This window comes from Mesoplodon densirostris, chromosome 9 (genome assembly GCF_025265405.1).
Source record: "Mesoplodon densirostris isolate mMesDen1 chromosome 9, mMesDen1 primary haplotype, whole genome shotgun sequence".
Lineage (NCBI taxonomy): Eukaryota > Metazoa > Chordata > Mammalia > Artiodactyla > Ziphiidae > Mesoplodon > Mesoplodon densirostris.
The window spans coordinates 72847473-72860059 of NC_082669.1; the positions used below are offsets into that span (position 1 = coordinate 72847473).

Below are 12587 nucleotides of genomic sequence, written 5' to 3' on the forward strand. Positions count from 1 at the left end.
GAGCTGGCTGTGGGAAGCCCACTGGCTGGGAAAGTTGCCTTCGGCAGCCTAGGCTGAGAAGATGAGGTGGCCAAATGTGGAGAGCAACCCTGCACCATATTGCCACAAAATGAAGGAATGATGTCACACTCTCAGGACCTCACCAGTCCTTGAGAGGAGGGTCTACAGGGATGAAGCAGAATGCTTTAATAGCCCTGAAAGGGTTAGTTTCTATTTAATTGACCAAAGCAGGAGCAACAGAACAGAGAAGGGCTTGTTCTTCCTAGCAAGGGTCATGGGACGATCAATCTCTTAAACTCAGTGTCCCAGGACCTCAGATATCTTGGTCCAAAGAATTCCCCTGTTCATGGATGGAGTCAGGTAATTCCTAAGTAAAAAACGGTATGACTCTGTCTGCTTTCTGTTACCTAACATTTATCATTTTATCAGGATGATGGGTAGATCAATAAGTGCTCCTGACATGAAGGACGTACATGTTAATATCATCAAAGCTTAATGTAAAGGAAGTATCAACTTGACACTCAGGTGTGCGCTGATGTAAAGCATAATCGCTTGGGAATTACTATGGGTTATAAAGGAGGTCTTTTTTTTCTTTTTTTCCTGTAATGTCATCTCAACCCAGGTCAATTTGTAATTGCACATCTGGGTAACAATAAACAGCAGTGACCTGAAGGCACCTAACACTTCTATTGAGAGTCGAGAGTGGCTTGTGCTGTAAATTCTGCATCACTGGGACCTTTCTGATATCCCTTCCAGCCCTTGGAGTTTATGATCCAGATATGCCTCCAAAGGAACTAACCTCAGAAAAATCTTTTGCTGGGCTCTTACCCATATTTCATTAATTCATAGTTAGATTCATTTAGTTCTGGCTTGACTGATTTCTGGTCTGTGGGTCTGCATTCTTTTCCTTTGCTCACTGTACTCCTTCAAACTGTGATGTGTTTCATTTGGTCAGTTCCATAAATTATATAATGGTAAGGAAGAAAAAATAAAAGAGAAAGTCACTGTCAGGAGGCAACAGTGTAAAATGAATAGATCATATTATTACATAGTGGGTCTGATTTTTTTAGATGACTTGAGATGGTCTTCTTAGAAGGATCATTCTTTACTGATGTGCAGAGCCTATGGTGACACAGCAATGGTCAGGAGTCCCCTAGGCCAGTGCTTTTCAAACTTTAATATGCACGTGCACCACCTGATTCTGCAGGGCTGGGGTGAGGTTTAAGATTCTGCATTTCTAACAAGCTCACAGATGATGCTGATGCCTGAGCAGCAAGAACCTAAATTACCAAATCAAAACACCAGCCCCACAACTCATCACAATTAATTTTATTCCACAGCATGTTTAGGGGAATGTTATTCTCAGGAAGAGGTTTAGGATTCAAATAATTAGAAAAAAAAAAAAACCTGGAAAGTACACACCTTTATGTATCTTTTCTTTTCATTAAATATATATCTGTTTGGCAAAAAATGTTAGACTCTTTTGTACAAAAAGAAAGCAAAGAAAAAAAAAATAACCAAAAAAAAACATAACACCCCCCCCCCAAACCAACAACCCTGAACCCTTGCAAACTGTCAATACCTGTAATAATTACAACGATGTAAACTTGGGTACTTGACCATCCTGTGGAAACCTGTGCTCAGCAGAGCCACCAGGAGAAGGACCACCAAACCCTTCGATAAGCAACTGCCCCTCATCGAGGCTTTTAGATTTAGTACATTAGAGATGGAGCAAGGGGACTGGTTTCACCATTTGTGCTTTCAGCTAAGGGGCTGGAAGGGTGTGTGGCAGTGAAGAGGGCAGGTCTGGGCTGGGGCGGGGAGAGAAAAGCCAAGACTAGCTGGGAGGCAGGAAGGGTGGTCACCGTCACAGGGCAGACGTGAAGTGGCCATGGGACCCACAGACTGTGTCTGGAGACCCAGCCCTGGGAAGAACTAGGAAGAAGCTGCTGCTGCTGCTCTTGGGACCAGAGAGCAACAGGGCAGGCAAAGGCCGGGATGCGGGAGGGAGGGGGTTTGGAAGCAGATTTCAATTCACATTGAACTGGTGGTGTGAGCGGACTCTAGAAGCAAGGGAACGAGGAGGTGTTTGGTCTTCTCAAGTAGCTAGGCTGTTTTCTTCCAGACACAGGCCTCGGGCACACCCCTGGGTCTGGCTGTAGGTTTGGGGGCGGTCTGGTGCTGCTGGCTTTCAGCCTCCAGGAGGGGAGGGCTTGCCTGCTGGGAAGAAGCTGGAAGGGCCCTTTGGCTCTCTTACTGGCGGTGGGTTTTGCTTTTCTCCCACCTTAGGCTGCAGCAATGGGAGGTGACCTAAAGCAACGGGTGTCTAGAAACGGAATCAGGGTGGTGAGCAGGACGCCAGGGAGGGGCAGGAAGACGCCGGGGCTAGAGGCGTTGGGGCCAAAGGAAATGTGGCCCACAGCTTTCCTCTACCACAGCGGATTCCAAGGCATGGGAGCGTTTTCATTCTTCTCTCCTGTTAGCTAGCTCTTCCAGTTTTGCAGGGGGAGCTTCTGGGCCCCGGGCGCTTCAGTTACAGTCATAGACAAAGTCATAGTTGCTGGGCTCCTTGGGGATGGGTGGAGGTGCATCGGGGATCTGAATGTTTTCCAGGTCTAGGAGGCGGAGCTTGATTTCCATGCTGAGCAGCGTGTCCAAGTCATTCCTCGTCAGGTCGCTCATCATATCTTTCCCCAGCAGCGCATTCAGCCCATCTGTCCAGATACAGTACTGGTGGGAAGGGAGGTGACAATGAGAACTACTGATGACAGTAACAAGAGGAGGAACGATAGCTGACACTTACTGATCACTCAGCATGGTCTAGGCTCTGTGCTAAGTGCTTTGCCTACATCATCATTTAATATGCACAGCATCTCTATAAAGCTGACACTTCTGGGAGCGTCTCTGTTTTACAGATGAGGGAACTGAGGTGGTGAGGAATTAAGTCACTTGGTAGTACATGGAGTGGGTGGGATTTGAACTTACGCAATCTGCTTCCAGTGCCTGCACTCTTCTGTGCCCATGATGCCTCCCCGTGGCGCAGCAGGAGGGTTTGGGTTCTCATGCCTGTGCAACATAATATCTCTAACATCCCACCAGTGAGTCAATGAGTTTAAGGTATTGGTAGAATATATCCCAACACTCCTGGACTCAACATCAGGTCAAGCTTGCTTCTTTCCGCACTCCAAGTATGGTTCCCAGTCTAGTAGCTAATCTCTGCCTATCCTATCTGATTCCCAGCACTCACAATGACAGCCCAATGGGAGGCCCACCTTTGCATTTCTCAGCAAAAGGTCTAGGAAATATCTGAGTGCTGCCCAATGTCTGGTGGGCAAAGTGGCTAAAATTATTGGGTGATCTTAACGGAAGGTGGCTTGGCTACCGGTCTAGGGACCCCTTCTGCCTGGTTCTCCAGGTTCCAAGGTTTTTCTCCTCCAGGTCTCTGGAGCCTGGTCCCTGGGGACATCACCTGTTTTTGGAAAGCACTCCATGGTACCCAACCAAGAATTTGGTTCTTCCCCTCTCATTAAAATTAATCGCGTCCTTTGCCTCTCCAGTAGACTATGAACTGTGCTTCATTTATCTGAGGACCTGCCTAGCTCTTGTCAGTTTCCCTCCAGAGGCTGAAACCCTACCCTGACCTGGTATTACAGCCATGATACCTGGTGGAAGAACAAGCCTCTGCTGCCCGCATCTCAGAAAAATGCCTGCATTCTGGATGCTCTGCTTGCTCACCTTTTGGATGTCCTAGTCCTATATAAGGCTTCTTTGATAGCAATTTCTCTGCTTTTCCTGTGGGACTGGTCTTCCTTCTAGAACATGCTCCAGATTTCCCCCTCTTGCCCTCACTGGGTCAAGCTGCAATTCCAGACCCTACTTAACTTGTCCTTTGCACTGTGGTTACCTGGGCTATGTTCCAGAATATGATAGCAGATCTCAACATAAAAGTACTACAAGATGGCAAGCACTACACAAATCTTAAGTCATAGTGAGGTGATAGAAATCTACCACGGCGCACATTGGTGGCACCACTTTTAAGCCAAGGAGGTGTACCATGGGTGTATTACGAGGCCCATGCCTGAGTAGTGCAGCCCTGAACTGTAGAGCTTTGGTTCTGCCTTGGCTATGTGATCTCAGCCAAAGCATTTAACCTATCTAAACATCAGTTGAGTGCTAAAGGATTTCTGGAAGTATTAGTGTCCTCATGAATACCTTAGGTAGACTCCGAACACATCGAAACATTCGTTTCCTCGTAAATAACTTTAATAAAAATAGATACCCAGGTCCTACCCTGCAGATCCTGATCTTATGGATCTTGGGTCAGGAAATTTTATTTGGAAAAGCTTCTAGCTAATTCTGATGTACCTCCAGATATGGGCACCACTGAACCCCATGCTCTTTAAGGCCCCTTTCGGCTCTGGCACTGTTTCATTGTAAATCCCTAAGTGCTGGGGATTACTGCTCTTTGTACACAGCTTTCCCAGTCCTGGCTAGCTTCCTAGTACAGATTAATTTAACCCACAGGAACACTTCTGTGGTGCTTTTCTTTTGAGAAGCAGCAAGTACAGAAAATTTTATTAAAAAGTACATCAACCGGGCCTCCCTGGTGGCGCAAGTGGTTGAGAGTCCGCCTGCCGATGCAGGGGATACGGGTTCGTGCCCCGGTCTGGGAGGATCCCATATGCCGCGGAGCGGCTGGGCCCGTGAGCCATGGCCGCTGAGCCTGCGCGTCCGGAGCCTGCGCGTCCGGAGCCTGCGCTCCGCAACGGGGGAGGCCACAACAGTGAGAGGCCCGCATACCATAAAAAAAAAAAAAAAAAAAAAAAAAAAAAAAAGTACATCAACCAATAAATAAGAACTCTGTAGTACTGAATCTGAGTTGGAAGTATCAATATGAACTTACAGTGTATTTTATCTTAAAAAAAACATAACTCCAAGCTCTGTCTACAAAAACCCTGAAAATAATGACCAACCCAGTAGTGACAGGCACACCTAATGTCCAGAATCTGGTTGCTAAATACCAAAAGGAGCCAAAGCTCCACAGAGAAAAGGTAGGAAATGTACAAGATGAACCTGGAATATCTTGTCATGCCAGAATGCCTGAAAGCTGCCAAAGACATCTGTCAGTAGAACTCAGAAGGTAACCAGAAGGTGTTCCTTCTTTCTCTAGATAATTTGGACACTGATAATGACAATAACTGCAACCTATTGATGTACAAATACGTTAAATCCATAACTTCATAATGATACCCAAACACCAAAAATCCTTCACTGGGCTCCTTTGAAGATGCTCATGATTTTGAAAACTGGTAAAGAGAATCAAGCATTCTCCTGCCTATCCTATGTACACTGTTTAACCTCAGGGTAACCAAAGAGTTGATGAGGCAGTTTCTCTTTATGTAGCTATAATAGAATTGGAATATCAACCTTTTCCAAAGTCTAACAGATCCAAGGATCTAGGCGATAATCAATGGCTGCAAAATTTCCAAAAGCGAGACAACCAGACATCATGGAAGAATACAACACTACTGCTGCTTAAAGTAGAGCCTGAATTTGATGAATCGTCTAACTATCACTTAATAGGAAATACAGGATGCAGATAAACACGTGAAATGATACAGCAGGTTATGGTAGGCAGATTAGTACCCTCCTTTTAAATAAGACCATGTCCTAATCCCTGGAACCTGTGAGTATGTTAGGTTACATGGTGAAGGGAATTAAAACTGCTAACCATCTGATCTTAAAACAGGGATTTTTATCTGGGATTTTCTAGGTGGGCCCAATGTAATCACAAAGGTCCTTAAAAGTGGAAGAGGGAAACAGAACAGGAGTGAGAGAGAGGGAGATCTGAGTATGGAAGAGGCAGTCAGAATGATGCGGTGTGGGGACTCAACCCACCGTTACTGAGATGGATGGAGGTGAGGAATGAGCCGAGGAGTGCGGGTGACTCTAGAAGTGGAAGGGGTGAGGAAATGGATTATCCCCTAGTCCAGAAAGGAGTTCAGCTCTGTCGATACCTTGAGTTTAGCCCAGAAAGACCTGCATCCGACTTCTGATCTCCAGAATTGTAAGGTAATACATTTATGTTGCTTTAAGCCACTAAATTTGTGGTAATTTGTTACAGCAGCCAAGGAAACTAATATACAGAATTAAAATCAGCAAAATCTAGACTATTGGCTATGCTACGAAACAGATGAGCTGCTTTTTTCAATGAATAAATTGCAAGGAAAAGGAAACACATGCACGTGTTCATGAGAGAAGGAGAGAGGAACCTATAGATTCAAGGAAACTGAAGAAACACGTGAACCAATTGATATGTATGGATCTTATCTGGATTCTGATCTGAACAAAGTATAAAAGAAAAAAGGAAAACCAGAAAGGAGACAGAGAAATCTGAAAACTGACTGCAAATTGTGGTATTAAAACGTTATAAAATTGGGTGTGATCATGGTATGATAGTTATGTTTCCAAGTGGACTCTTTATTATTTAGAGATGCATATGGGAATATTTACAAATAAAATGATACGATATCTGGATGAGCTTCGAAAATAATCTGGGGTGTTGTGGCAGCTGGGTGTGAGTGAGGGTATAGGTGAAACCTAATTGGCCATGAGCTGATAATTGCTGAAGCTGGGGGATGGGTACTGGCAGGAAGTCATGAGTCCAGGTCCTGCTTTCTTCCTTCCAAGCTACACAGTGCAGGAGCCAAAGAGAAAGTGTTTCTGGAACAAGATCCCCATGGTTTAAATCCAAGCTCTATCACTTACTGCTTGTTTCGTCTTGGACAAGTTTCTTAACCTCTCTGTGCCTCGTTACCCTTTTTTATAAAATGGGAATAACATTAGTTTGTTCCTTAAGAGTTATAGAATGAGGATTAAGAGAGGTGAAGCACATAAAGCATTGAATGGTCCCTGGTACAGAGTATTCTGGTTATAATTACTATTATCAGTACTATTGTCGAGTTATTCAACTTTGGGAGGCCTCTCTCTCCCCCTTTGATAAACAAGGATATCTGTGATAGAACTTTCCATTTTATGGAGCAATTATGGAAATAAAATGAGGTAATAGATACGGAAGTGGTCTGAAGAATACTTTTAATTTACACAAGTGTATGGCATTTTTCTCCTCACTACATCAGTAAAACATGGCAGATATGAATAAAAATTTGGCAGTCCCAGAACATTTATCCGTATCTGGAATTAATGTACACTGGGAAAAACAGCGCTGTATAGATTTAAATAGCATCCGCAGTTCTACCATTTTAAGTAGTTTCCTACACATCCGTATATATCTTGAATACGGTGGCCTGTGTACAACCACAATTTTATTTAAAAAGAGAAATGGTAGGACACAGTGTCTATTTTCAGGAAGATGAAGACAAAGTCATCCCCTTCTGTGAACGAAATGTCAAGTAACACAGAATTATATTTAAGCGCCACTCTAAATGCAGGATTTGCATATAATCTTTCTTCTCTCTTTGGGATGTACAATTTTATTCAAAAGCTTCAAACCAGTGAAAACCAAATACAGAATAACTTTTAAATGAGCTAAGTCTCCCAGGGGAAATGGGGAACAAAATTCAAATTCTATTAAAATGTTCCTTCCTTTCTAAAAGCTTTTTATGTAACCACATGCACAACCAAAATTTGAATGGTATCATCTAAAAATAAGAGTTTCAAGCATGATGTTGGGTTCTAGTTTACAAGAGAAACAGTTAAATCAACCAGAGCTGCTACTTCATCTTACAAATGCATTTTCCTGGATTTATGCTAAATATTTTAAATATAGCTGACAGCATGTTTCAAGAAGAGAAACAAATTATACATATAACAAGATGTCAAAAGGAATAAAAGCATCTCAAAAATAAAATTCCAACAGCAGAGACAGCCCTAAACCTCTTAAAATAACTTAAACATGGTAAAAAATCTACTTCATCAAATGTTTTAAAGAATAGAAATAAGTTTATCATGGGAAAATTCTGACCCAAAGCTAAATATTCAAGGAAAACCAAAGCTATAAGCCAGGGCTGATACTTCCTCTGGGTTAACAATTATGCCCTTACTGAGTATGAAACATTTGTACATTCTTCTTCTTTACCATAAACTCTTTATTTTTATTTTTTAAGTTTTTGTTTATTTATTTATTTTTTGGCCAGGCCGTGTGGCATGTGGGATCTTAGTTCCCCAACCAGGGATCGAACCCACGCCCACTGCATTGGAAGCGCGGAGTCTTAACCACTGGACTGCCAGGGAAGTTCTTACCAAAAGCTCTTGATCAAGCTAAGAAGAAGTTGAATCTGTTACAACTTGCAGTTTTTTGAGAGGTTTCCATTCTATTCCAAGTCAACAAGATGTACCTTTGCTCGTGATTTTTCTCAGGTAGACTTTTTTAAAAAATGAAATTTCTTTCTTTCCAATATTTTTTACCTGCTTGTTTTTCTTGAGAAAATATGACAGTCTCTCATAAATTAACCCCACTGAGACCCTTACCTCATGCTTGTCAGGAGCTATGAAGTTCAGCTGGCAGTTTGAGTCATACAAGATCGAGAAAGCAAGTTCAAGCACCTCCTAAGAGAGATCAGAGAAAACACCACATTGAGGAAAGTTGACACATTTGTTTTGTAGCCACAAATGGCTGCAGATTGAACCTGGAATAGTGCCTACAGTATGTCCAGGCAAGAGGAGCAGCCGTGAGGCTGACGGGAGGAAGAAGCATGTCTTTCAAGGTTCACAGCACATTTCCTTCTCTTTGTTCAGGGGGAGTCTGTGTGAACCATCTCATTTAATTCTCAAGACAGCACATGGAGCCAAGTGTTATCATTCCCCTTTTATGCAAAGGAGCTCAGAGAGGTTAAGTGAGTTGTCCAAGGCCACATATCCCCAAAGCTGTGCTACTCTCCTCTCTTCAGCATCTCCCTCCTAGGGAGACCATGAAAAACAGTAAACTCTTTCCCAATCAGCAGCATTATGGGCTGCTCTATCTTCTGTCATTTCCAAACAGACAGGTGTCCATAGGGTTATAAACTTGCTACAACATGGAAGCTACGTAGGAGGCAATGAGGCTTCTGGATGAACCCATTATCTGTAGGTAACATGTATGCCCTTTGACCTCTGAACTACTGTAGAGCAAAGGCTACACAAAACCTAGTTTTATCCTATAGTGGCTGCAGGGCATAAAGGAGAGCATGGGCCCAAGTGGCAGAATAGCTGGGTTCATTCATTGGTGAGTGTTCACTTGAATGTCTGGGTTTGTTCATAATAGACTATGAGACAGACCCCCAGGACCAAGGACTAAGTGACACTGTCATTTCATTGTAGCTGAATGACCTCGGCTGAGACATTCAGTGTCATGCCTAATATGTATGTAAATATATGCTTCTCAAATTGTATGTACTGTGCAATACTGGAATCTATGATTATTCTATTGGACTGACAGCAGGGTACAACCTAAGGAAGGTGAGAGTCATTGCACATCTCAACACCCTAACAACTCCTAATTTGGAGGGAAGAGCCAAGTGAGTCCACATCGGTGCTCTGCATCACTGTAACACACGTGCTAGCCTTCCTTCTCTGTGTCTATTAGGCACCACTGATGACTGCCCCTTTCTCTTGTGCTATGATCTGGGAGCTGCACTCTCAGTAACTACCCACAGGCATTCTTTCTTAGGGAGGTAGAGCTCTCCACATCATTCTCTACCTCAACATCTGTCAGAGGATTTGCCTTTGGCCAGTAAGTCACAGCAAGAATGCCCCCAGAAAGAAGACAGCAGGCAGAAAGATGAGGTCAATGCCTTCAGATTTCAGAATTTCAGATGAGAAAGAATTCTTCCAAGTGAACTCCAAAGGCTCAGCATTAGCTGGATGCCTCTCCTGACACAGCCAACCATCAGGCTATTTGTGGCTCTCATGGATTTTATCTGTGTCTGGCTCACCTCTAGCTGTCCCATCATTAAGGGAAAGCAGCTCTTGTTCTGAGCCCAGACCTACCAGTATTCTCATACTCTTAGGGCATCCTTGCCCTACCAGAAATAGAAACAAGTGAAGGAAAGAATGCTGAGTCATAGAATGGGATCTGTTCTGCAAAACTATCCCCCTCTGCATATTTCATTTTTTTTTTAAATTTATTTTTGGTTGTGTTGGGTCTTTGTTGCTGTGCGTGGGCTTTCTCTAGTTGTGGCGAGCTGGGGCTACTCTTCGTTGCGGTGCGTGGCTTCTCATTGCAGTGGCTTCTCTTGTTGCGGAACACAGGTTCTAGGCATGCGGGCTTCAGTAGTTGTGGCACACAGGCTCAGTAGTTGTGGCTTGTGGGCTCTAGAGCGTAGGCTCAGGAGTGTGGTGCGTCGGCTTAGTTGCTCCACAGCATGTGGGATCTTCCCAGACCAGGGATCGAACCCGTGTCCCCTGCTTTGGCAGGCGGATTCTTAACCCCTGTACTACCAGGGAAGTCCCTGCATTTTTCATTTTTTTCTTCCTTAGGATTCCATTCAAGCCTGCCCAGTTAAGATCAATAATATTAAAAAAGAGTTCGCCAAAACAAACAAAAACAATTTTCCCATAAGTTTGGCATCTCTTTTGGGTCTTTTGGTTTATAATGAAAATGGTCATGGGCCGTAGTAGTGGTACCATAATTGGTGTCATCCTTTTAAAAAAGTCAGTAAGGCAATCCATATCAAGAACGAGGGGTCCCACTCCTGGGGTTATTCCTAAAGAAAATTCAAAAGGAAGCAAAAGCTGTATATATCATTATCTGTAAGAACATAATATGAGAAACTCAGTAAATGTTCTCCCTTCTTTGGGTAAACCATCAAAAAAATCACAAATTAGCAACCCAGAGAAATACATGCAGCCAGGCATTCAGTACAATTATGAAAATCTGATCTTAAGTGAAAAAAAGCAAGAGAAATGAACACTATATACCTACAAATCACAATTATGAACAATGTCTTCCTGTGGTTGGAAACTGGAAGCAAATTGTGAAATGAAAATAATTATGTTAAGGTGCTAGGATCACAGGTGATTATTTTCTTTTAAAAAACTGAAAACATTTTTTCAACAAAATGTTAAGCTCTAATCTCATAAATTCATAAAGATTGTTCTTAGATGAGAAACACTGATATAGATGATGATTTCTTTACTAATCTTAGTGTCATTCATTAGGAAAAGTCTTTGACTCATACTTGAGAGTAAGGAGAGGACAGGCTTTGCTTCTGGACACCCAGTCAGTACATTACAGCAGCACCACGTGACCTTCAGAGGTCAACAGGAAAAGGTGAAACTGACAATGGATTTCCAGCTGACGTTGGACCATGACTGCCACTTTGCTTAGGGCAGTCACATGGCTAATCCATCCCCTTGCTTACGACAGCAGGTGTGAGCATCACCAGAGCCCAGACGTGGCCTCTTGACTAGGTGCTGAAGTCACTTGAGACCAGAGTGTCAGTGTGGTTGTCCTTTGTGACATTTTCTCTTCTGCAGGGCAGGGAGGGAGCAGGAAGAAAAAGGAGGGGGCCTGCAAACTTTGGGTTTTGCCCTTCTAAGGCATTTACCAGTGAAGATGTGAATGAGCGGAGCTGTCATGACCTAGATTTCTGATAAACACAGGGAGGAAATAGGAAAGTCGTGAGAGTATCATTCCCCACTTTAATTTCACCAAAGCTGCCTGGGAGGGGTTGGAGGAATTACTTCTCTGACCCACATGCCTGTGTTAAAGTGCTGCTATCACTTATAATGAGTTTTACTGACGTCCCTGGCCGGCTGTCATTGAGGCATCAGTGGAGGTCAGCTCTCCAGCACTTTGAGCAGGCAGACGGAGGAGCTGGGAGCGGTGGCCTCTCAGGCTAACACTCCAGAAGCTGCCACCTGTCCAAACTGTCTGTGAGGGAGAGAGGTGCCAGGAGATGGTGGAGTAAGCAGTCATGGATCTGGGGCAGTGTCCCCCTCAGGGGCTTCTTGTCACACACCGTAACACTTTCTTAGACATCTGATGCTCTGGGGCTTTGCTACTCACTACCTGAGGTCTTTTATTCCCTCCGGATTTAAGTCAGTGGAAAATCATGTCCAGGAGCAGCTTATTTCCACCCTCTGTTCCACTAATGCACATCTCCCACCTCACCATGTGGAGGAAGGCCTGGGATAAGTGAGTTCTGGGGTTAGAGGATACGAGAGGAACTGATCCTATGGTCTCTGACCCCATATTCAACCCTCTAGCCCTGGGACTAGAGACAAGGCATGTGGGGTTAGGGGATGCTCAGAGAAATTCAGGGCATGATGGTGCCTTGGTTTGGGGATTGCCATCTCCCAGGGGTCAGATGATGGGTTGACTGAATACGAGAGTAGAGTTTTATACAACATATTTTCGGTGTATAGCGTTGGCCGCCGTTCCTTACGTGTGACTTGCGTCATTTGGCCATCTCGCCTGGCATTCACTTTAATTATGTTGGCTCTCCATCATCTATCTACGTTATCTTGAGGTCAAAGAATTTTTTTTTTTTTTTTTTTTTTTTTTTTGCGGTATGCGGGCCTCTCACTGTTGTGGCCTCCCCCGTTGCGGAGCACAGGCTCCGGACGCGCAGGCTCCGGACGCGCAG

At 43.9% G+C, this 12587-nt stretch overlaps 1 protein-coding gene across 9 annotated transcripts in view; it reads right to left on the bottom strand.

Moving 5' to 3' along the window:
• Positions 1-1426: 1426 nt before the first annotated feature.
• Positions 1427-12587, bottom strand: part of ELMO1 (engulfment and cell motility 1) — a 576489-nt gene continuing 565328 nt past the window's right edge. For all 9 annotated transcript variants that reach the window (XM_060107546.1, XM_060107545.1, XM_060107541.1 and 6 more), the window contains 2 exons: positions 8491-8568; positions 1427-2730 (listed from right to left, as the gene is read on the bottom strand). In XM_060107546.1, coding sequence (XP_059963529.1) covers positions 2530-2730; positions 8491-8568 — 279 coding nt within the window. In that variant the 3' untranslated portion in view covers positions 1427-2529. The remainder of the gene's footprint in view (positions 2731-8490; positions 8569-12587) is intronic.